The sequence below is a fragment of the Botryllus schlosseri genome, chromosome 13 (assembly GCF_051294905.1).
Source record: "Botryllus schlosseri isolate E-star chromosome 13, Bs_hap1, whole genome shotgun sequence".
NCBI lineage: Eukaryota > Metazoa > Chordata > Ascidiacea > Stolidobranchia > Styelidae > Botryllus > Botryllus schlosseri.
The window spans coordinates 16,227,664-16,253,887 of NC_137248.1; the positions used below are offsets into that span (position 1 = coordinate 16,227,664).

The 26,224-nt window shown below is 40.3% G+C and overlaps 1 protein-coding gene and 1 long non-coding RNA gene across 2 annotated transcripts in view; both read left to right on the forward strand.

The window, feature by feature from the left end:
* Positions 1–19,647, forward strand: part of LOC145453247 (uncharacterized) — a 71,354-nt gene extending 51,707 nt beyond the window's left edge. Inside the window, exon 5 of the mRNA XM_080331244.1 lies at positions 19,510–19,647. Within this exon, the coding sequence (XP_080187370.1) occupies positions 19,510–19,623 (114 nt within the window). The 3' untranslated portion in view covers positions 19,624–19,647. The remainder of the gene's footprint in view (positions 1–19,509) is intronic.
* LOC145454148 (uncharacterized) lies at positions 13,329–13,732 on the forward strand. The gene is made up of 2 exons (XR_013920055.1): positions 13,329–13,369; positions 13,449–13,732. It is a non-coding gene; the product is annotated as an uncharacterized LOC145454148 (long non-coding RNA).
* Positions 19,648–26,224: the final 6,577 nt, after the last annotated feature.

Sequence of the window (26,224 nt, forward strand, 5' to 3'; positions counted from 1 at the left end):
TTCTTAATAAAATGAGAATTCAGATGACTACAAGGAAGTCCACATGCCTTTATCCAGATTTTACATTCTTCCATGCATGTCATTGGCTCTGGGAAAGGTAAAAGCGCACACCAGGAACGGTCTGGGTAGCCTTTTCCATGTTACGCAGACTATTAGCACAGTATTTATCCTGATAGATACAATACACGAGCTAGAACAAAAAATGACGATTTCAGCCGGGAACAGATCATGTTGCCTAACATATATCATATTAATATGATCATTGAATATGTAGACAAGTGTCCAGTGTAACAGTAATTTGCTAGATAATGATACAGACTGTAGACTACTATATACAAATGTCGATTCCATAAATAGAACGCATATAACGCCACATAATGGATACCACACATATCCTGACTCAATATTCCTCTAATACATTCTATTCGCTACGACAATCCTATAGTATACGACTAAGGATAATACAGCAATAGTTGCTTCATCCGAAAAGTTGTCAGAAATTCATTCATTTGGACATACCATGCTGATGCGTGCTTGCCATCATTCATGCTTATTGTAGGTTATAACACTGCATATACATAGGGGAGATGTGGTACCGATAGATCACTGGGACCGAAAATACTTGAAAAATTCTCCATGATAATTCCATGATGACACTCCGTGAATTTGTCTACAGTTACATGCTGACAGAATCTTTCCTCACATGCAAAAAAATTCGACCTGCGTGAGTTATGGGGTCTGTGACGAATGATTTACGTTTTAGGGGGTATAAAGTAAATTTGGATCGACATTTTCATTTTTCTATATCACCTTTCAGACTAACAAACCCGCCATAATTTTTGATGTGAAGTATAGGGCTTGTATCAGGGTATATAATGGCACATATTTTTTGAATCAATACCAACATCGAGTGGACTATTTTCAAGTCAATTACAATATATATGGGGTGGGGGACCTATGGTACCATAGCCAAATCAAGCAAAATAGATGGGCCAACTAATCACTCAACAACACAAACTCGCCTACATATATATAGACTGTAAATCACAGGTACCTGTGGTGTTTTATCGCTATTACGAGTTATTTGAAAGTCAAAATGTCGATTTGTGGGTAATGTGTATGTGGCATTAATTTTGTAAGTTTAGGCGTAAATCAAAACATGATTTTATGCCAACATTTCAGTTGATATAATCTATTTTATTCTTGAAGGTCGCGACGAAACATTCTTCATTGGCTTGCTGTAGCTTAGCTTATAGTACACAACAAAACAAGTTAACAATTTTGAGTTTTTGAGCGTATGTCTCATAGGTCCCATGGTCGTGTGCCTTCGGACCCACCGGGTGGGGACCGATGACACGATCGAGCAACAAATTTTAAACGTTTATAAATATTTTTTGAAAAGGTGGATATTCATGTAAATGTCCGCGACAGGTAGAGCTTGTATCGAAGTGTTGAGACAGCAAAAGATCTGTCATTCTCGGCTGAAGATTTGAGGGCCAGAGATCATTTTGCAATTTTTGATCCTTCGGTACCACATCTCCCCTACTAGCTCTACGACTCTACGTTATTACCATTCACCAAAGCCAGCTATTCCCAATTCAATGTAATTTTGCTAAAAACCTATATTTTTCAACCCTTTTCCATAAGAGCTCATAGTAAGCTTGCCCGGGCTTGTTCTTTGTTTACATCCTACTGCAACCTGATTGGTTCGTGTCAAAGGTCACGTAAGTGTCTATTCAACTCACTGAGCTATATAAACACTGGAGTGCGCTACTCGCGATATTTACGTTGTCACTAGAAACAGTTGCATTGTGGGGGATAGGCTGGACGATTTAGTGCAGGAGCTTATGGAAAAACGTCCAGTTCTAAAATATATTTGATTCGTATTGGGTTTGTAGTATTTTATACGAATGGAGCTTTGAATGAATAATCATCGTAACATTCAGGATTTGTTTCAGCCCAATATCTCGTGTTTATATCTGTGTTATTGGTGTATTTCGACATGTCGAAGATATAAGTGGTTTCGACTGTTCGTGGTAAAATAAGGTTGTCTATGTGTCATCGTATGTATTTTTTTGTGGTTATATTCCTGATGTAGATTGCTTTACTCGTTGTATCCAGCATATTTTACGTGTACAGAAATAACCAAGCTGTCAAAAGATGTATAATGCCAGTTCAGTTATCTTTCAGATATATGTATCTATAGGAAGTAAAAGCATCTACGATTGTCAGCTTGAAGTTATTATCGGAGCGTGCCTCGGAATTACCTATCCTGGATTTAAAATCTTCATACTTCGATGGAGCTGATGTGAATGCTATAACTGCCAGCTGTGAATATTGCTGATGGAGAAAATTCAGCATCATGGGACATATCAAAAGGCACTGCTGAAATCAACTGAATGCCATTGTGGTTATTCTACGTATTTATTGGTTCAGCGTATTTAAATAAATCCAAAAAAGAGAAAGTAAAGATATGTCTGCTATGTGTGGCGATGGGGTAGTGATTTCTGTAGAAGTGACTGAATGAGTTCATTGAATGAGAGAAACAAGAAATGCATGGGTCCTTATTCAGATGTAGCTAGAATTGCCCAATTCACAGTGAAATTGGGGCTATGTTGGTTGTAACAGCAATCTGTGCACTTTGGGAGTTCATAATAAATATTAATTTTATCGAATCAAAACGGCACAAGATACAATCTAAACGGCGTACATGTATTTTATCATAATTACACCTATAGCTACCCATATGCGTGTGTACATGAAGCTTGGCTCGTTTTGCACTTTCATGAAACCAGAAATTAGTTTGGATTCAAAACTAACTGGAGATGTGAACTGTACTGCCTCGTCACACGAAATACCGCGCTGTACTGTCTCGTACCAAAATGCTGAACTCTCGTTTTCAGAAACACCAGCTTCGGTTATGAGAAACGAATTTTTCTATTAAAATAACAACATAAAAAATAAAAACAGAAATAAATTAATTGTTATCGACTTTACGTCGCCTTCGGCGTAATTAACGGTGATCTGAAAGTCAAATGTGGGATAAGTTAGGGCTTAATATCTGCGAACGAGGTATAATAAACGAACCGATTCTGATCTTAGTTCCAATTTAATGGAATTTCTTCTCTTCTTACGCGGCACAGGCACAGTCACATTGAAGGCCACCCCACTACGGGTCCTACGACGACGACGTCGTTTTGGGGCACTGTTCAAGATAAATGAACTAACATATGAGAAATTGTTCACTTGAAGACACATTGATCGACATACCTTGATGTCACGACAACGTTTTTATACCAAAATGCGTATAAAATAGTAAAGAAAGTGTGTTAGCCGGTGTCTTCTGCGGGTTTGAAGTATGTGTTGGCTAGACTTGCTCCCTTCTTTGTTTTCTTATTATCTGTCAAGATACCAAAAACTGTGAGTACAGATTACAATAATGAAAATTCTACGGCATACGAAGAAAGTGGCCTCACCTCATTCAGTGGGTTAGCCGGTGTCTTCCGTGGGTTTGAAGTAAGAGTTGGATATGTAAATATTCTCTCTGGCGACGCAGGGTTGGCTTTACAGCTTAACGATGGTCGATTCCAGAACCTTTGAATGGAAAAGAAAACAGCCACGAGCAAGTATGGAATAAAGCGATAGTTACATCTGTGTACCAGAGCACATATCATATAAATTATATATTGACAGTTAACCGCTAAAGGTATTGGACACTGAATGCAGCCTAATGATAAAAGGATGACAGATGTAACAAAATTGTTATCCACCTTCTCAACGACAACATCGGAAAGCGGTAACGAATTGTCATTTTCTTTTTCAACGGAAGGGTGAAGGTAATTCAACAATTGAATCACCTTGAGCCTCATTATTGAACATATGGCAAAGGTGTCAATCGCCGTAACAGAACCAGCTTAATGAAATAACATTAATGCCCAATCTGTGCTAGTAGAGAATATATTTTAATGGAAGCCTATAAAATACGCATGATCGAAAAAACACCTAAATATGTTCTATAGATAGAACCAACTCTTGGATTTTTTTTAAACAAAGATTTGAGCTATCCACATAATTTATATTATCATGACATTACGACTCTGGAAACACAACTATAAGCCCTAGCAATGACCAGAGGTGGTCAGTTAAGAAGTACTTCTACTTAAAGTGGTTTTGCTCACTTGCGATACTTCTTCAAGTTTTTAAACTACCTCTGCTTGAGTAGAATCAATAAATACGATGGCCATGGAGCGAACTCACCGGCTTCAGGAATCCTCACATCCAAGTTGCGGTACGTCGATCCGACCATTGATTGTGTAGCATGTCCAAATTGCGACTCTTTTAATTACAAAAATATCAAATAAAACCGCTGAGGGTTACTAAACCACAATAACTTACAAAGCCGTATGCGGATGAAAGGATCGTTCCTTTTTCTTCGCGTGTGCGCCATGTCCTTACTCCCTCAGTGTCGATGCACTACTGTGTAGCAACCACGCCAGGCGACTTGGCCGATTTGAATCGGCCGCCTGGATTTCCTTTCCTATACATCGGTCCTGAATGTGATTGCTCAATTGCTTGTCGTATGGGAGAAAGTCGTTCCACAATGTTATGATATGAGCTGCCACCGCTTCACTCAAACAGTAAGTACAATCTCTGTGAGTTAGCAGGCAGTCGGCCAACGCTGAAACCTTTTCATATCCGGGAACGTCATTCGATCCCACTGAACCGTTGACTCTGGTTTGAATATCATAGCGTCAGGTTCAGAAGATCCTCTAGCACAGCGGTTCACTGACAATGTGACCCCCCCTTTCACGGGGGTGCCAGTCTGGGTAAACAACGACACATTTCCTGAATCTTTAATGAAGCGGGAACTTTGACCGTGTCGTTGCCCTCGAGCTGGCGAAGATCATCAGCAAATTGTAAACAAGCAACCTGAAAGTTGACTGACCAACTGTGGCAGTTACTGATTTTTGAAGAGAATCAGCTTTGTTAACACTCTGCGGACGTTCTTGTCTGATGTCCTTTGATTGTATTCTACTCCTAGATGTTTGAATTTAATCTTGCAATAGGTCTTGGCGATGTCTTTTGTCAGAGTGATTATATGATCGTCACCAACTGAGGTGTCATAAATATGGTCTTCAAGTTCTGGGAAAGCTGGTGATTTACCAGACATGTTCGACAGAATAGCAGTGGCAAAGGCGTTGATCAAGCCCTTGCAATGAGGTAACTTTCCAGAAGTAACATGAATCATTCGCTGGAAGCATTTTTCAGCCTCCTCACATATTGCAATAACACCAGTAGATGGTTTAGTTAGGCCACCCCTGTTCTTGAATTGCAGGAAACTGCCACTGGTTGCCGAAGCCACCATGAGCGACCCTTTACATGTTGGGCAAAGACATCGCTCAGCCACTGACTTGGCAACATAGCCAGCAATGTATGATATAGCTTGATTTTTGTACTCAGACAAAGTTGTTATTTTAGGAACATCGGAGTAGTCATGCTCATCTTGCATAGGTCGTTTCGCTTCCAAGTCGTATTTTCTGATCAAGGTCGCAGAAGAAAGAGAGAGTCCACTTTCTTGAATCCTGAAATCATCCAAGAGGTCCAACATGGCGGTTGCGTCTCTTTCTTCGCAATTTCCTGATGATGCACGGATTCCCAACTTCATCAATAACCTTTTATACGCAGCAGTAAATTGCAGACAAGTAGGATTATTGTTGAAGCCTCCTGCTTTACGGACAGCACAAAAAAATAGCTCAAGATGATCTTGACTGAACTTGTACATCAACAAGTACCTCACCATTTTTGTAGCCACTAGGCGATCAAAAAGGCTCTGCGTGCTCTTTATGCAAACCAGAAATCCAAGGAATCCTGTTTTCCTGCGAGATTCAACAATGGGCTTTCCCGAGGGGTCCTGTAATTTGGCAATATAATCCATCATTTCAAACATGAATGGACGCCACAAGTGCTGGTTTGATTCCTTTAAAGGAGATTTATACCCTTTTGCAAACGGGTTTCTCGAATTGAGTATGTCGAAAAGGCGATCAAAACTGCGCAAAAACTTGACGGTAGCAGCACTACCCCGAAAGCATCTCATTTTGAGGTTTTTATCACAATATTCGATTGCATCAGCAACACTGCTGCTGATCGTTTGAGCAGCCAAATTCACTTTCATCTTTTGCTGCTGCCATTCCACATGACACTTCTTCAGCTTATTGCCAAGTCTCAGGCCTTCTGATGCCTGGAGTTTTTGCAGTAAAATGATGAAATTCCAAGAAATTTGGTGCCCACTACCATCTTGCAAAGTACCCCATTCTGCTAGGCAGTTTCTGATTAGTTTGAGCATGTGACAAGGATCTAGAATTACTTGGATTTGATGATCGGGTAAATACGGATTAGTAAAACTAGACACAATGTTCCTGGAGGATATATTTGCCCCTAATGCAGAAAGCATTGCGAAGTGACATGAAGGTCCGTCACATGTCAATGAAGCAACAGTCGCACCCACTTCATTAAGCTTGTTTATGCAAATTCTGACCAAATTTGCTCGTTCCGATCCTGTTAAACCATTAATGAAAAAGTATCCAAGCGGGATCTTCCAGGATGAATTGATACAAACAGCCATAAAAACTAATGCATCTTTAGCAAGAGGCAAAGAATCATCATCCTCACAGTCAGTACCCATGTCTACATATCCTCGGTATCGTTTTCCATCCCAAAAAACCTGTTTGCGGATCGACATTTCATCCATCATTATGGAGCATATTACAGGATTTGCTGATGCCTCTACTTTTCCTCTGATGGCAGAAAAGGCAATACTAGTAAAGCCAGGCTCAGCGGGAAGTTTTCCATACCAGCGTCTTATCACACTTGGATGGGGAAGAGCAAGTTGAAAATTCTGACGCACAAAATTGTATGCCTTAGTGGAATAATACTGAAGCGTCATTGCAAATGATTGCAGTTCCTTGGAGTATTTGACTCCTCTTCCACCAGCTTGTAGCTTCATACGTTGCAAGAGCTCACTTGGTAGACCACTGAATTTTTGTGACATTACCTCCACACACGAATCGCTTATCAAATTGTTCTTCTTAAGAGATGCAATGACCTCATCCAGAGATTTCACTTTTTTTTGCAGACGGTATGTTCTCATTCTGGCTGCAACCAACCTCTTTTTAATTTCTGCGACCCTACGGCGTTGCTGTTGAACGACTTTTCGAGGAGACGTGTGCGCACAGTAGCTGTGGTCGTGAAGAACTACTTCAGGTTCAGCGGTTTGTGCTTCATAATGCCGTTTCTTATCTGGAACTGCAGAAGGTCTCGCTCGTCGGTTGTTTGAAGCCTGAAATTTGTGAATTTTATGTTAACTAGGGCTAAAATAAAGGTAAGTAATTGGAACTCAAACTTCATAAATATATAGTCACTGTCTAGTGTCTACCGTACCTTTGGCCTCATATATTTTGGAAAATTCAGAAATCTTGTCGGCACCGCATTCGTCCTTAAACGAATTCTCCCGCCAACACGGTAAATATCACTTTCTGAAAAATGATCAGAACAGATGACCGACGATCTTGCTGGCTCCCAGTCTTTTCTTCTAATACATTCTATCCATCTTTCTTTCAGGGAATCATTGGTAGGAAAGCTGCGTTGTAGAGAACATTGTATCAGTTCACAAGTAATTCTATGATACGAAGCACACCAAATTGACCATTCTTTGTTATGAACGATGATAAAAGTAGCAGGAACATATGTGAAATTATCTTGTTTGATTTAGATATATCTGTTACTTTCTACCCCAGAAGGATAAACTATTAGGTAACCTTTTAAATCCAAAGCCAAAGGTTAACCTAAAAAAAACATCTTACGAGACAAATCGAACGTCCCGCACGCACAAAGCTATAATGAACTCGACCACGGAATTAGCAATTTGAACTTTAGTGTGAGCATCTGGCACCAGAAATATAGAGTTATTACTCAACTATGCTGGACAAAACCGTCTGGCCCTCAATTATACCTTTCCTTCTAGTCCTACCTCCAACCTTCACGACAATTTTAAGCAAGGATTGAGTACTAAGCTAGTTATTGGCTGAACTGCCCATACAGAATACAAACAGTGACCTGGCTGGTCATGCTATTACAGGTATACTGATGAACTGACATGGTGCTGAGACTGCTGATATAGTCTGCTCTGATCATACCAACATCATTATACTTGTGACAAAATGTTCTGGTATAATGACACTTTAACATGGCCTATTCATTAATGCTGTGGCTTATCTGGACATTGATTAACTGTGATGGTCAGGAAATATTAAAAATAGAAACTGATTCTTCAAAGATAGTCTTGCTGCCCTGCATATTCTGCCATTCACTCACCGGTGAAATGTTCTTGGATGCCGACGCTTTACCAAAGACTCTTCATCGCTACTACCATCGCTATTACTTCTCATATATGACTCCGTGCATATCTTTTTCTGCCTTTTACTGCACCCGTAGGCGCAACAAACGCTACCACCAAAACGAGATGTCTTCGACATGTCGAAATACACAGATAACACGGATATAAACACGAGATATTGGGCTGAAACAAATCCTGAATGTTACGATGATTATTCATTCAAAGCTCCATTCGTATAAAATACTACAAACCCAATACGAATCAAATATATTTTAAAACTGGACGTTTTTCCATAAGCGCCTGTACTAAGTCGTCCAGCCTATCCCCCACAATGCAACTGTAACATGGTGACAACGCAAATTTGCTTAGCCGGAGATGGCAGTAGTTCGGGGCTTGATTCAACTACGCTTTCTTCAATATTGATTGACGTAGTCAGTCATCCAGAACTCTTCTGAATTTTCGTCACGTAATGTTTGGTTTGATTGAGAAATGACTTTGATGTGATAAGAAAAATCAGCACCGCAATCAAGTTTCTGCTGCTGGTCTGTCTCAGACTCCAAATTCCAGATATCATGTATCAGCTTCAAAATTGGAAGTCACTAGTCATTTAGTCAACTCCAAGGAGCGTCGATCGGTGCGTCAGTGATGCATCATGTATGTTTAGTGCAGTGCAGTTCCATCAACTGTTTCATGGCGATGCGGAACTCAATTTACTGAAACCTGTGATGTGATTGTCGATTTCAGTGGTGTTAGTGGTAGTTAGTTCGAACTGACTGGTCTTCCTTCGTCGTTTTAATATAATGGCTGAAGCACCGTCGACGTCAAGTGGGTTACTCACAAAGACGCAAAAAAAGAGTGACGTGTGGAAGGATTTCACTCTGGTGCTGCATGATAATAACGGCCAGTATACCGGGTTTGCGAGCTGTCAAAATTGCAATGTTCAGCTAAAGCATCACAAGTTGACAAGTGGTACGTCGCATCTTCGAAGACATATCGAAGCGTGTAAGAAGAATTGATCGCAGTTGAAGAAAGTTCCTTTCTTCCAACAAAAAAGTAAGCAAGAAATCAAAGGAGAAGGTGATCATGGGGAACACTGATCGCCGGGTGGAGAATACCGAAGTAGTCCCGGTTTGCCGTGGTGTTGTGCAGAAGACGTTTTGCCATCCAGATTTACGGTGAAACGTAAGTTGGATGAGGAGGCTTTTTCTTTGAAGCAGAAGCTGTCAGAGGAACTAAGAGTTGCTATCAAGTGTTATGGGCTGGCTGGCATCACCACAGATATGTGGACCGATCTGAAGGGTCGCAGTTCTATTAGCTTGACTGTCCATTTTGTTGGAGAGAACTTGACTCTCAGAAGTAATGTTGCGACTGTTCGGCAATTCACGGATACTAAAAAACTGGTATGAATATCAGACAGGCTATCGAAAACATCGATTGGGATTCTTCGACAATGGTCTGAATATGTTTCGGAGACTGGACAAGATTCTCCGGGTTATCTCGGAGTCTGGGATTGAGATCCCCGGAGTCGGAGGGACTTTGCCTCAGAGGCCAAAGTTGTCGGAGGGACTCGGAGTCTCGAAAAGCAGACTCCGCTCATCACTGGAGCTCACCCCCCACTGCGCTCTAAATTAATACGGTGTATTTACAGCTGAAAAGATGACCCACGAATATCGTACACAACATCAAATTGAGCAAAGGTAAAGACAGTCGAAAGATTGATACCACATATCGCCGTTAATATTACATATCGGGATGTTGTTGATGATTGTATCGTTAACAGACCGAAACTGGTCGTTCACACATCCTTCTATATGTTCAGTGTCCTGTGTATTGTATTGTACATCGCATGTCACAATAGAGCAGATGAAAATGCTCAAATGATATCACGCTATAGAAATAATCGCATAAGCACATTACTTGAGTCATTGTGGTGGCGTCAAAGGACGTAATAGGCTAACGCGCCACTCTGTATGTATCCAATTCGCAAACAAACCACTGCCTACTCGTTACAGTGAGGCGATTTTGCATGGTCGAGTTTCAACAAATAACTAATATTATCGCGCTATCTGCGGTATGCGACAACGGTGACACTGGTCGGAACGTTGGATCCTGTTCGATCGCCGTGACTCTCCACAGAACATAAGCAATACCTGATCAATGATAATCATAGAATTCACGCCGATCGAAATATATATACATATAGTAGAACCTCGAGTATGACCATACGAGTTTTAGTGAAAATGCAATTTCGGACACACGGCGTTTTTCATTCGAGCGTCTCTCAGGGTTTAGTCGGGCGATCAATAACTCACCGGCCACGTGTTGGACACCCTTTGGCAAGATAGTGGCATTATCTACAATATACAAAAATGCCATAGTCACATAGCAGCCTTCAAGCACGGGGGAACTGGAAGGCACAAACAATGCCACTGTGAGATGTGCATTGTGCATATCGTGTTCTTGCAAAGATCGAATATAGGTACATCAATTTCCGGATACATTCCTGGCGTCTGTACGCAAACGAAGGGGTTCTCGACGGAGGGGAAATTAGTATCGATTTTCTCACAATTCAAGCAAGCAGTTACTCTTGTCGCAGACGCGTACAATCCTATGTCGTCACGAAACTGAGCTGTTATAGGCCCAAGTAACGTAGCATAATTTCGAATGATTTCAAGGGAATCCTATCGCCCCTTGTACATCAACGGCAACGATACTGTATAATATTGACGATATTATAATCACTGAGGCCGGTTCACACTTTACACCGACTTCGCGACACGACAGCTTCAGGGAAGGGAAAGTAGGCTATCTTGTCGCCTTCGACTCTCGCTTCTGGCGATGGTCGCGATTGCGTGCCTCCTGCTAGCAAATACAAAGTAACCAATGACAGTGTTATAACATAAGCGACATCAAATGCGAAATGGTGTTGGTTATTTGTGGCCTTACAAATATGCCAACAGTATTTAGGCATAGAAATAATAACAAGGCTCACGTCTATGCCTGGTGGCATGTTGCGATCGCTGATGATCGATCTTCTGTGGTTGCTTTGGTCGTTTCCAAGCCCACTGTGTTCGGTACTATAGCCAATAAGTGATGGGCCCATCAATGATGTTACGATGATATGGCCTGATGATGAACAATGTTCTGACCAATGTTTCCTCTAATTTTTGACGAGTCTGTGCACACTCACCAACTTACTGCGCAGACCCTAGGACAACAGTGCGTAACGACCACAAAAAAGTTCATCACTTCGGATTTTTTCTGCGTAACTTACATTTTCTGTGCGCATAGACCGTGTCAGCACTGCACATTTGCGCACGTGCGCAGCTTAGAGGGAACATTGGTTCTGACCCCTGTATCATACAAGTCGGATGTCACATTAAGGTTGGTTCGCCACTACATAACCTATGTCTGCAAAGCTCTGAAGGTCGCGGTAAAGCGATAATAAAGGCTGTCGTTGCTCCAGATATATTGCAATCGCTTCCACGTACCAGACAAAAGTGATTATTATATCTGCTTTCGTGAGACGAACACGATTTCAAATTAGTATTTCGACACGTGGCTCATCTGTTTTCCTTCGTGGGTCTCATTTGGTACATGCGGCTCAAGCTGCGGGAGCTGGACTATTCGGCGCCGGTCATTTCGGTGCCTGGACAGTTGACATATCAATATCGAACGTTTCGGTTAACATTAGAGCACTCGGGGGTACATAGATCTGTTGTTGTACTATATAATCATATGTATCTACTGCATCCTCTACTGCGACGCCATTTTTCTTCAGCGCCCCGATACCGCCCCTGAGCCCAGCGCCCCAATATAGCCCCTGAGCGTTTCCGTCCCTTCAAAATCCAAATCGCCCCTTGGGGGCGCTGACGACAAAGTTAAGAAACACTGCAATTAACGATTTGGAGTTTTTCAGTCACGTGATTATTTTCGCATAGCAACGACCTACTGGCTAGCATGCTACTCTCTTTAGGGCTGCCGTAAACGTTTGTAAACGAATATTAGGGTGCTCTGCCAGATGAGTCTCCGTCGTACAGGGTAGAGCCACTTTTTGCCGTTTGGCATGGACATGGAATTGTACAAAATCCGTTTAGTGTACAGGTTCTGGCTCAATAAATAGTAATATTACTAGATGGTGATTGTAGCGGTAGTTCATAGACTACAATTCCTCCAATTGCCTATTCTATACGGACGCGTGTAAGAATGCATGTGCAGAATAATATACTGGCAACGTCTATTTAGCGATCGATTAATGGCGCCAGAATAATATATTTTGGCCGTGTATAAGACTGCACTGTGACGTTGGCGTTGCACACATTCTGTATGAATTGAGTAATAGTCACCTCCGTCTTTCGACTTGACAGCTCGACTCAGTTAGAATCATCGCAGCAATACCGATACAAATATAAAATAGAGGGAAATTTGAAGCATATGTTTTCACGGAATCCAATATTACATGACCAATTGTATCGAGGAATACATTATGCGATTCGAGAATTTTTGCTTCATTTTGAAGACGATTTGTCGAAATTCATTGTGTTGCTCCTTTGGATTGAATAGTGTACTAGTCACCCTGCACATTGAAAACGTCGCAATGGTAGAACAGTACGTTGCAAATTCAGAGTACAATCTTTAATTTGTAATTTGTTTAAATCACGCTTGAAAGTTCAATCTCGGTCATTGATTCTATTTCTTAATCGATCACGAAATCGGGAAAACGAGACATTCTTATTTTATCTTGCAATTTGCCTGTCATCGCATAGCAACTGACAGATATCACGTTGCAGATATCACTTGAGATAGGCGTCTGGTGATGTGCGGATGGGTCAGAAATTATATCCGTTCGTGATTACGTATCAAGATTAGAGAGTCGGATATTCAAGTTACCGATTTCATTCTTTTCAAGGCGCATTCCAACCTGAGAAAGACCTAGCAAATACCTAATTAGAATTATGGAAGGTTATTCGAACTTCGGTGAGTATATATTTACCTTGCCAATGGGTTGTGCTGTCTGCGATATAAACGTATAATATAACCGGTCGTGATATTTCAGAATCAAAATCACCCGAGGCATTGCAACAGCCGCCGGGAAATGGCCAAGGGGTGGTCGAATCATCGCAGCCAACCCACACGGGTGCAAATGATTTTGCAATGAGAGCCGATACATCCACTAACGACAATATTGGTACTACGGGTGTGGGTTTCTAGATTGTGGCTGATATCTAGTGGTAAAGCGAACCGAAGACACTTTTCGGCAAAATATGTTTCCGGCACTGCCGATCACAAGAAGCAAATAAAAAAGAGCTGTGACTAATGAAAAACACAATAACGAAATCTAAAAAGTAATTCAAATTATTGTTCCTATACTATTATGAATGGGAGAACAGGCATAGCGTTCTTCCTTGTCTTTCATCAAAATGATGGATAGGGTATCGCATGCACGTTTTGCATGTCTTTATATACGATTCGTTATGAAATGAAGGTATAATTCTTTTCGAGCGGGGCGTAAGTGCGTCAGGGTTTGTACATTGGATAACACGAGGGAAACTTTCAGTTTGTCCTTGGGTCTGCGAGAAGAGTATCAATGCATGCGTTCGATTGTTGCGCGAGCAAAACAAGAATCATTGTGAGGGGAATTTGTACAATATCCAATCCAAAATATGAATTGTAGGTGATTGCCCACTTCCAGATAGGTCCTTTTTGAACTTATTCCGTGGATGATGAATGGTGGCGAAATAAATGAAAACTTGAACAGTATATAGTGCAGTCGTCGGTGATTCAAGAAAGAAGTATTCTAGTCTCAGTTTTGATTCATAATCAATATTATTTATAACACAATAGTCATGTATTTAACAGATAAAAGACCATAGGGTGATAATTCTCAATTGGGTTTATCTAGGTTTAGCCATACACTGTGATTTCGGTATATTCAAAATAGGAAAATTCTGGCAAACAAGTATTCGTTAAGCCGAATTGAACCCTCTGCAGACCTTTAAGGCATAATCCTGGATCCATAACCATTCTCAGCGCAATCACCAATTGGACAACCGCAGTCAGCATTTCAACAAGAATACCAACCTGTGTCTCAACAGTATTACCAGCCGGCGACACAATAATATTACCAGCCACCACCGCAGTACACTCCGAATACAACATCACAGACTGAGGTAAGCATAGGATATTATCCGTACAAATCAGATTTGTCGTCATGGATATTTCGTTATCGCGATATGATAGTACAGATATTTTAAATATATCGTCCTCGGCCCACTATATATGGGACTTATATTGTTTTCAATGGGCAACATAGATTTACTGATATGATTGTTTTACAAACAGGTGAAGGTGCCTCTGTGTTCCCTTTTTTAACAATCAAATTACAAAATAGAACCGTCTGTATGCAGGGCCGTAACAGCACTTCGCCAGGCCCCCCCCAAAACTTTGCTATTGGGCCCCCCATATGATGATAAACCTAACTTCTGGGGGGCTTCGCCCCCCAGACCCCCCTTAGGCTGTATCCTGTACGCCGTTAACCGCTACTTATCATCTTACATGGGGCTCCGTTCACTGGGTACGCTTTTCTCGCCTAAACACGCGAAGCGCGAAAAAATTATGTAATTCGTGTTTGAATCGGTAAATAGGATCGGGAATTGCATACGTATTGCTATCACTTTTTACCCTCTCTCTGCTCACCTAATCAGATTTACAGGTAGAGCTGAGTGAGGCGTGTTTAGATAGGTAGAACCCCACAATAATAATTAAACATCTTCGGGCGTATACCCATTGGCATGAACGAAACAGCACTTCGTCAGGCCCCTAACAAAATCTTGGGTCTTGGGCTCCCATAGGGTGATAAGCCGACCCCCGATGACGTTCGCTTTGCCACGAAATTAGTCGTACTGTTTAGTGAGCCAGCGCCAAGCGCGAAATTTTTCGATAATTCATGATAAAATCGGTCAATAAGATCGGGAATTGCATATATATTGCTATCAATTTCTTGTCCTCTCTGCTCACGTAATCAGATTTACCGGCAGAACTGAGTGAGGTGTCTTGGAAACTGTAGGGCCCGTTGGTATGACTCCGTAACATAATGTTATTTCATGACCTCCTGTCTGCTATATCAAAAAATATAGAATCGCCCAAACGTAGGCTACTAAACTAAAAGACACACACAATTTCAAATTGTTATTTCTTCACTGGTATATAATTGTCCCTGCGGGATGGTATTTGTCTTGTGAGGTTCAGATTGCCAAGACAGGAACATTCGGCGCCAGTCATTTAGGCGCCTTTGGACAATTAAGCCTACATGTATTTTGTATATATAACGAAGTTTTCAGTCAGTATAAGGGCCGTCCTTTTCGGCCAAGGTTTTCTCACTGCCGATCGTTCTAGCACATTGCTTGGAGTCGCATGTTACATGGCCTAAAACTTTATATGTCTTGGTACATCGTGGCGCGATAATGACCAACGCCGATATGCCCATTTCCATAAATCTTGCTTATTTTATTTTGGGGGGGGGGGGCAAGAGTACTCCAAAATCCAGATATGTAGCAACTTGAGATCGCGCGCAGCGCGAAATATTTTTGAAAAAGTTGCATAAATTTTCAAAAAATACTCTATAATTTATGCTAATGCACGAAATAATTTTGGGCCCCCTTCGAGCTCGGGCCCCCCCCAATTGGGGGGTTTGGGGTGCGGCAGTTACGGTGCTGTGTATGTCATTGCGACGGTGCTGGCATTTTTGGTAATGCGTAGGTCCTACCTAAGTGTACCTCGCCATCTCATCCGAGTAAACGGTGTCCTCAAAAAGCCTAGAAGTGGGCCATGCTACCAGTCAGTATCTATGGATGGAAATGAGGAAAATCGGCCTGGTTTAAATGACCATAGTAGTCGACAAACACCATGAATACCACAAACAAATTCAACCAGCATGGCGGCGTCAATCGTTTTGCGTTACTCTTTTTTATTTCTTAATGACAGATCGAGAAACTTTCTATTCCACACGACATCAGTGGAGTAGAGAATCAAAAACCGTTTCCTGCTCAACAGCAGGTAATTGATGAAAATGCTCAATTTACATATTACAAAATGTTTCTGAATGCGATTAATGGAATAAAACCACATTATTCGATCAAATGAAACGTTAATGAAGGAGAAATGCGACATGGTAATGTATCAGCATGGTGCATGCATGCAAACCTGTATATAAGACCCGATAGTTTGGTGACCGAGCCGAAAGGTGATATTTGTGCTCGACTTGAGCCCGAGTCGATCCCGTAAACTATATAGTCTTCGACACTCTGCATACGGGAATGTCATGAGCATGACCTTTCGCATCGAGGTCAATCGAATGTAATATCGAAAAATATCGGTCAATATAGATTCATATATAAATACGGTTACATTTAAAACAAATGATTGTTTAAATCACTTTGTTTAAAACATGTTTTAATCAGTGTTTTAAACGAAAGCCTTCAAAAAATTGTTTGTTTTTTTCAAGTTGTAAAATTAATTGTACTTTCCAAAAAACATGCTGTATGAGCCTACGGACAATTAATATCCGATATAGCCGACGTATACGACATAGGATGGTTGGAACCATCAAAATACTCGGTTCAACAGCTATATTAGGTAGATATTTCGTCAAAGGAGCCATATTTACTCGATATTTTCAATTGCCAATGTCAATCCAATATGACGTCACAATTGAATATTCGTTACGTCGTGGCTTTAAAGAAAACAGAAAACATGTTTTAAACAAGGGCCTAGTTTTAAACATGCTTGTGTTAAATTTATTTTTGTTTTGAATGCAACCCTCAATTATAAACATGTAATTAAGATACCCGTTATCATTAGCGAAGTAATACCACTGGGGTATTCAAGTATGGTTTGACTACTTTCACTTCTTATTCAAGTGGCGATATGTTTTTGGACTACTTCCACACCTTCTTTACACTTTTTGGGCCAAAGCGATTTACTTTCTAGCTAGACATTGTATTTTGTGAAGTGGAAAGTAGATGTCGGAAAGTTTCCACCACCGTTATGAGTGAATTCCTATGAGAATGCTGTGAGTTGCACGATCTTTATAAAGTCAGTACACGAAAAAAAATTGCCTGGCACTGTTCGACTAAAATGATTATAATCGCTGTTCGACTCTGACTTGCGTACTCGAATGCTTTTCTCAACCCAATAGTTGTATCTCATGCCACAGTGTACGGCGTTTCAGATTTGTAACTTGCGTTCACAAGCAAAGAAACTTGTCTGAGCATCAGAATTGTCTAATAATGTCCATTCAATCGAAATATTTATTCAATTTTAAGATCGAAATACTTTTAGCGCGAACGAAACATGTGACGGTGTAGTCTTCTACTTGTGAAACCACGTTCCAAATAATCTCAGTCGGCTTAGTGGTACTTCAGAGATGCACATACAGTGTAATTCAATGTAAAGCAATGGTCCTCAACCTAATTGCGGTTGCGACCGATAAACTTTCAAATCAAATTCTGCTGACCAGAAAAACATATTGTAATCACAACAAACTACATGCACCCCAAAACAAGGAATTAAATTTTAAAATCATGACACATTTTCTTACGCCCTCTTGGTGTTACTCATGTTGTTTTATTGAGGTTTCAGCAAGGTATAGTCCCATTAAAACAAAAACATCCATTTGAATGTTGGGTGTCTTTTGAGGATGATGCGATTTCTTTGATTGCTAGAAATACTTGGCGTCAATTTTTTCTTTGAAAAGTCCAATTAGCTGAACCACTTATATAGAGTATATACAGAGGTGGTCAAAGTAGCCAAGAAAGCTACTCAAGTAGAAGTAGAAGTAGCGAAGCAAAATCTACTCAAGTACGAGTAGAAGTAGTCCTTTCAAACGCAGCCCAAACTACTTGAAGTAGAAGTATAATTGACTGACTTTAAAACTACTCAAGTAAATAAGTAAGTAGTTGTGAAAACGATCGTATTTCGTTCGCATAGATTGTCAGAAGCTGCAAATTGAGATATGCAAAAGGTGCAGTGCTTGATTCATATTTATGCATCCACGAAGGTATAAATTTCCGACTCCATAAGCATTCACCCGCATCATGGGATGAAAATGATACCATTGATATGGAAATGCGATAATAATCCCCTGTTTACTCCAACAGCCCCATTTAAAAAACAACATGGCATGGCGCCCTCCCTCATATCATAAGGCCAATAGTTTGGTCGAAGAGCAACACGGAGAAGTGGTGTCGGATAGGGCATTAAGACTTTGCGCGATTAGTAAACGGTGATAGAAAAATATGACTGATCGTAAAAAAGCCGTATAGTAGTGTAGCTTTATTTTTTCGGAAAATAGAAGCATCACCAACATGTATGTTCTCCAGATAAAAGAACTGAAACTAATTAGAATTCAAAGTATGATACTGGGAATTGAAAGAGAAGTATAGATAGTACTTCGAAAAAGCGGAAAATATATTTCATGTCTTCTGTCAAGAAAGTTTCAACAGTGGTCTTCTAAAACAAGAGTAAAGTTAACAAAAAGTCAGAGTCCACCTTTCCGGATTAGGACACGCCATGGGCTGCTAGATGACGATATGATACTTAAATGCTGGATTGCTAAGTGGTAGTTTCAACCTCTATGATGTAACAGATTTACTGTGATGAAATATTTCTTATGGGCGACAATGCAGTGTGAACCTAACCACGCAGCCCGATACCTAAATTATAGTCACCGATATGTTCGTGAAATAAAGTTTACTGTGCGCGAAGCGCGACGAAAATTCCTGGCTTGACTTGACTTTTATCAAAAATAATTGTTGGTACTTCGTGAAGACAGCCTCAAAATTTCGCAGGCTATCTTTCTGATTGGAGGATTCAACTACTTCTACTTGAAAAACTGGCAATAGCGAAAAGTAAGTAAGTATATACCAAATATTACTAATTAGAAGTAGATGTAGCAGTAGCGGGAAATCAGATCCACTTGAGTAAGTACCCAAGTAGCAGAAGTCCTTCGTTACTGACCACCTCCGAGTATATACGCACTGTCGATTCTCGTCTGTTTGCTTTCCATTTTTATATATCTTGTAACAAAGACTAAATCTTAGCGGTTCGATTTTATTCAGTATCCAGTTCACACGACACAGACGGGCACTTATCCATCGATGTACCAACCTCAAGTGCAACCAAGTGTCCAGCAGAACACTTGCAACGGTTGCACCCGAGTACAGGTGAGATGAGTGTAGATTTGATGGATGTGAATTACTCATCAATTAACATTTGTATATATAACTCATCCTGGAGTAAAGCAGTTGGAATTGATAACTATTAAATCATTATTTCAACACATGGAACAGAGTTGGATCAATGGTAATTTGTAATTGTGCTGAATGCAATTATTACATTTATGTAATGGTAACTTGACAATTTTTTGCCGAAATACAAGTTCGATTACAGTACATTGTTATTGCCACCTGACAAGCAGAACAAAAAATAATTATGCCTATTGACATAAGTGTGCTATGCGTGCCTCGTTAACTAGATAATTTAGCCATGTTAAACTGTTTCCCATACTTCAGTAGCAACAGAAAATTTGGTAAATTAGAATATAGTCTTAATCTTGATGTTCAAAAAATAAATGAACAGCAAATAAACTCTTTTGAAACCTTTGCTGAACCATTTCCTACACCCCCGTCAGAGTTTTTTAAAATCTTTGACAAGTACTGAGGCTTGCTGCAACAACTGCAAAAAGAAATTTGAGTTTTTAACCAAGTCTTCATCAAACTTGATCACGCATTTCAAGAGATATTCTCCCAATCTTTATCCTAAATATATAAATCCAAAAAGAAAACACCAGGAAAACACGAAGAAAACAAGAGTCAACCACCTATTAAGTTATTTTTCCAAACTTCTTCTTCCCAGCGATTTGCTTCATATGATGCCACTCAAAAAGCATTAACAAAAGATCTACTCATATCAATGGCATTGGAATAAAGCTAGCCATTGTAGGTAAGGTCTCTGAAGAATGTAGAAAACAAAACGTACCTTTTTAGCATAGACGCCAACACCGCTGCCACGATGCAGTTATAACAGCTGCTTCCTTACTAAGCTTTGCGACAAACCGCTGAGTAGGCTACATATTTATGACTCGTCGGTGTACAACACACTGATTTATGAAACAAGGATGAAGGCCGATGCCCTAAATAACATAAACGGCAACAATCAAGTATTACAACAGCTTGAGTCTGGGCGAATACGAGTCAGATGAGATGTAAATTTAACACCACACAGCAACTTTCACGCTTGTCTGAACGCTATGTGCTTTAGCTTTCAGAAGTAGGGGAGATGTGATACCGATGGATCAAAAATTACAAAATGATCTCTGGCCGTCAAATCTTCAGCCGAGAATAGCAGATCTTTTGCAGTCCCTACACTTCGATACAAGCTCTACCTATCGCGGACATTTACATGAATATCCGCCTTTTCAAAAAATATTTATAAACGTTCAAAATTTGTTGCTCGAACGTGTCATCGGTCCCCACCCGGTGGGTCAAAAGGCACACGACCATGAGACCTATGAGACATACGCTCAAAAACTCAAATTTGTTGACTTGTTTTGTTGTGTACTATAAGCTAAGCTACAGCAAGCCAACGAAGAATGTTTCGTCGCGACCTTCAAGAATAAAATAAATTATATCAACTCAAATGTTGGTATAAAATCATGTTTTGATTTACGCCTAAACTTACAAAATTAATGCCACATACATATTACCCGCAAATCAACATTTTGACTTTCAAATACCTCGTAATAGCGATAAAACAACGCAGGTAACTATGATTTACAGCCTATATATATGTAGGCGAGTTTCTGTGGTTAAGTGATTAGTCGGTCCATTTATTTTGCTTGATTTGGCTGTGGTACCATAGGTCCCCCACCCCATAAATATTGTAATTGACTTGAAAATAGTCCACTCGAGGATGGTATTGATTCAAAAAATATATGCCATTATATACCCTGATACAAGCCCTATACTTCACATCAAAAATTATGGCGGGTTTGTTAGTCTGAAATGTGATATAGAAAATGCAAATGTCGATTCAAATTTACTTTACACCCCCTAAAACGTAAATCATTCGTCCCAGACCCCATAACTCGTGAAGGTCGAATTTTTTGGCATGTGAGGAAAAATTCTGTCAGCATTTACTTGTAGACAAATTCACGGAGTGTAATCATGGAATTATCATGGAGAATTTTTTAAGTATTTTCGGTCCCAGTGATCCATCGGTACCACATCTCCCCTACTGCAGAAGAGTTGATGAACAAAACTAGTGAAATTTGACTTCTGCCATCCCCAGTACCCTTTTTGCCGCATAAGTCTACATATATGCATTTATGGTGTCCTCATTTTTCAGGCTCCGCGTGTATTCTATATCCGGGATGAGACGGGATTCTCAATCTTCACCACATTATGCTGTTGCTCCAGTCTGGGTATCATCGCACTGATTTTATCGAGGCAGGTGCGTGATGGTTTGTTTGTTTTGTGGTATTCATGGCGTTTGTCGACTACTATTATGGTCATTTACACAAGGCCGATATTCTTCATTTTTATTCCATTACTGCTGACTTATAGCGCGGCCCACTTAGACTTTTTGTATGACACCACTTACGCGGACGATGGTATTTACTGCAATATCTAAGACAGTACTTTACGGTTTATTCAGTTTATTCAGCATTACCTTACGTCCTCTTGTAAGACGATTTTTCCTTTTTTTTCAATAAATTGAAAGTGTCCCCGGAGGACGCCTAGGTGTCCTCTTTTTTGGGAGTTCGTTATCTTTTTCTTTAAAACGTATTGAAATGCAATCGAAAACTCGACCCCGACGCAGCGAACGTCGGAGTTCCGTGAAATAATCGGGCAAAACGGGAGGCGAGTCAAAGTGATGACTAGGGCAAGTTTTTGCAACTTTTGCAACTTTTACAGCTTCTGGAAGCTTCGTAAATACTCATAATGTATGTAGTATGGTGTTTTAATCTGCTGGGAAGAGTTTTATTTTGCAACTTTTGTCTATATTTTTCATGCAACTTTTTTCTGCAACTTTTATCAGGTAATGTGCAAAATATGCTATAAAACTATAATAAATACTAAATTAATGGATTTCAAGTGACAATGCGGCCCACCATAGGCGCCGGACACAGGTATACGGGGTATGACGTATTTACCTAGCAATTTTTTCAGGTATGCGGCATACCCACTATTCCGTCAGTCATGAAACTCCCTGAACTAACTGGTAAATTGTGCGAACCCTATGTAAATAAAAATGTAACCATAATCGATTGAATAGCGAAGGAAGAAACGGAACAAGCAGACACCATGCAAATTTTAAACTGCTGGAACCTTTCGAGTATCTCATACCCTCATGATTTTAAAAAATTGTATAAATGCAACTTCTTCAACTTTTGTTAAAATTTAAAAAATAAATGCAACTTTTTCAGGATTTTAGTGCAACAAAAACTTGCCCTAGTGATAACCTTTTCGTCGACACAGTACTATCGGTAAAAAGTTTTCATCGGTGCTGGAGCTTTCAGAATTTCAGATCTTGTTCCAGATCAGGCCCGGTCAAAGTGATTTCAATTTAGAACCAAAATCAACAAACTGGAGAATACTGCTAAAATATTTGACTCGGCCCGTCAACATATTTTCTGCATCTCATTTGGCCGGCGGAGAAAAATACTTGCCCACCACTGTTCCAGATGATAGTTTATAGTCAGGAATTAGTCGTTCTTAACTACAGAACGATCGGGTTTCCAGGCCTCGTTTTCACTTCCAAAAAGTTCATTGACTGAGGGTGGCAGCTCATTAATGCGTTGCCAGCATCTGGGGACTGCCTTAGAAGCGTTTCCATGTCACGAATTTCCAACGTTGGAGCAGGTCTGGGCAGAATGACTCAAGTACTCGCATCCGAATCGAGTATTAATCGGAATGATTTTCGTCCGAATACTAAGATTTTACGCTTTCATACATTTAGAGTGAATTTTAAGCATCAGGATAATTTTTCATATTATATTGATTTTTACATTCACTCATGCTTTCTAACCATTAGTTGGGTAATGAAGGCTGCTGTCCAAACGTGTCAGAAACCCTTTTGAATTTTCATCGTAAGTATTGTGACCCGCGTGAATGCCGGTAAAGCCGGTGACTTCCGTTTCATAAGAGAGACCAAACTGAAGTGATTTACATCTTTCACTCACTTCTATAAATATGAATTCATGGCGATGGCAAAATTGTCAAAACTAAAATCAGAAAAATGCTAATATAACACGGCCTGGATATAACTGAACAAGTTCGACAAAAACTGGAACTCGTTTTTTTTGCTTAACTCTTGTCGATCCTAGACGCTAGGTGAATTGTGAATGTGAACTTTCCCATTGAGTCGTTTGTCCCCAAGCGGGTTCGTGGCTTGTGCCTTCGTGACATAGGCTACTTAGGTTCGAAATGGTTATCTTTTGCCTTTTGCGGTCTAGTGGTTCGAAGAGCGGTTGAAACAATTGAACACAGCGTCTTATGATTATGAATTCTATGAATCAGTGAGGACAGTAGCTTTGTCTCTAAAAAGTCATAGTGAATTAATATTTTCGCACCATAATTACTACGTAACCGAACGCCTGGTTTGAAAGCCGGTGTAGGGGCTGAAATACAGCGGTTTGAAAAAGCCTAGAAGGAAGAGGGTGCCGAACTCTAGAAAGGTGGCAGCAAAATACCAGAAAAGTGTGTATAAGCGCCAATTGTGTCAATAAAACAAACAAACTACGCCCTCTGTTGGATTAGGGCCCTCGGACGATGTTGCGTTCTCTTAAATTTATGGTATAATGAGTACGACATTGCATGACCAATGGTCATTGTACATATGTAAGTGGGCCATGATCATAGTCAGAGGACGAGAATTAAGCCATGACTATTGAAGTTCGACACACCGTAAGTCGATCAACATGATAAAGGGTGGTTGAATCACGAAAATAACCGAACCGTCAGATTCACATCAACACTATTGTATGGCCGTTTCGCCAGATGATCATGTTAGAATTGGTATCGCAAGGCAGTATCTGTTCTGTTGAACTTCTGGCTGTTGCAAGATTATTCTGCAGTAGATAAATGGTAATACCAACATATGAACAAAGACATTCAGAATTGATAACATATTGTAACGGGGCAAAAGTAACAGAGTGTTACGATTGCCCCTGACACTCTCGACCATGATTAGCGTCTCAGTATGGTACCTTCCCGGCGATGCAAGTCCTATTCTTTCTATCACCACGGTAGACTATAGTAACATCGTTCCAGCTACACATATTACGTTGTAACTACTTGAGGTACTATTCGTCTAGACAAATTATTCCAGACTAGAAAAACTTTACTCAGGGGTCAAAAATTTCGTTTTTTGCAAATTATTCCGGGGTTTCGCATCGCAGCTCAACGTAACTCCAGGTATAATAGGAGAGATAACTACTGTATGCGCACTTAAAATATCAAGCTGATTTCTCCATCCTACTAGCGGTGAGGTCGATTTTTACATTTGGCCCTAGTTACATTTGTTCCCGGTCTCCCCTACACATAGTGAAAGCGTGTTTGAAGCTAACATTGTTATGATGCTGTCAGCATTGCGTGTCCTGGAACTGAACCAAAAGTGGGATTAGTAAATCTATGAACAATTTCTGCTCACAGATTTAAATTACAATCCTGTTCTAAGAATCGGGCCAACCGACTTTCATCTCTATAGTTTTGACAAATTGGTTATTGAGGTCCGCCAGCTTATGAAATCTCGCCACTATATGTTTCTGACGCGCGTACGATATCATCAAAGCAATGTTCGGCTTGTTTTAAATAAGCACATATATTATCTCCATGTCCTCACTATATAATCAAATATCAATATTGCGTTTTGGTTTATAATCCCAATTTTATATAGTGCTGCCCGCGAATGGATTCAGATGTTGAATGCGGCCCGCGAGCTCAAAAGTTTGCCCAACCCTGCTCTAGCTAGACAGTATACGTCGAGCATCTTCAGGCCACGTTATAACCATCCGACAGCGGTGTTAAAACTATCATTCCAGTCCTTATTAGGAACCAGTCGCTCAAATTCACGCAATGCCACACGGATTGGATTTTTATGGAAAAATGGACCACAAAGTAGTCATTCACAGAAGGTAAAACCAACGCCAGATTATGACATAAAACGAGGGAAACATGGAAATAGCCCATCTACTATCGCCGTTAGACCAACGGCTTATAACTGAATCAAACCGGCCAGTGTTAGAAGGCATCTATGACCAGAAATATAATGCAATGAACTATTATGTAGATGTAGAATGTGCTTGATATTAATATGTTCAGGAGACAACGAGGATATCTATTTTGAGGATATCTATTTAGGGTAATATTTTAGAATCATTTGACTGGCCCAGCCCGCGACGCCAGTTGAGTTTGACACAGCTAGTCTAGAGCAGTGGTTCTCAACCACCGGTCCACGGACCAGTACTGGTCCGTTGAAAGTTTATTGCTGGTCCGCCATATAGATATTAGCATTACATATCTTAATTCCAATATGCGAAAAGTGGGGCTCAACCTTCCAATATTACTTCAGATATGCATACATTTGTCGCAATGAAATATATGTTTAATATCGAATTTTTAAGGTTCAACGGTCCGCAACATTTATTTTAAAGTTTTGCCGGTCTGCGAGGTCAAAAAGGTTGACAACCATTGGTCTAGAGGCCATATGAGTGGCGCCGTTGCAATTACGAGTCATCCCAGAACGATGTCGATCTCGGTATATGCATGAATA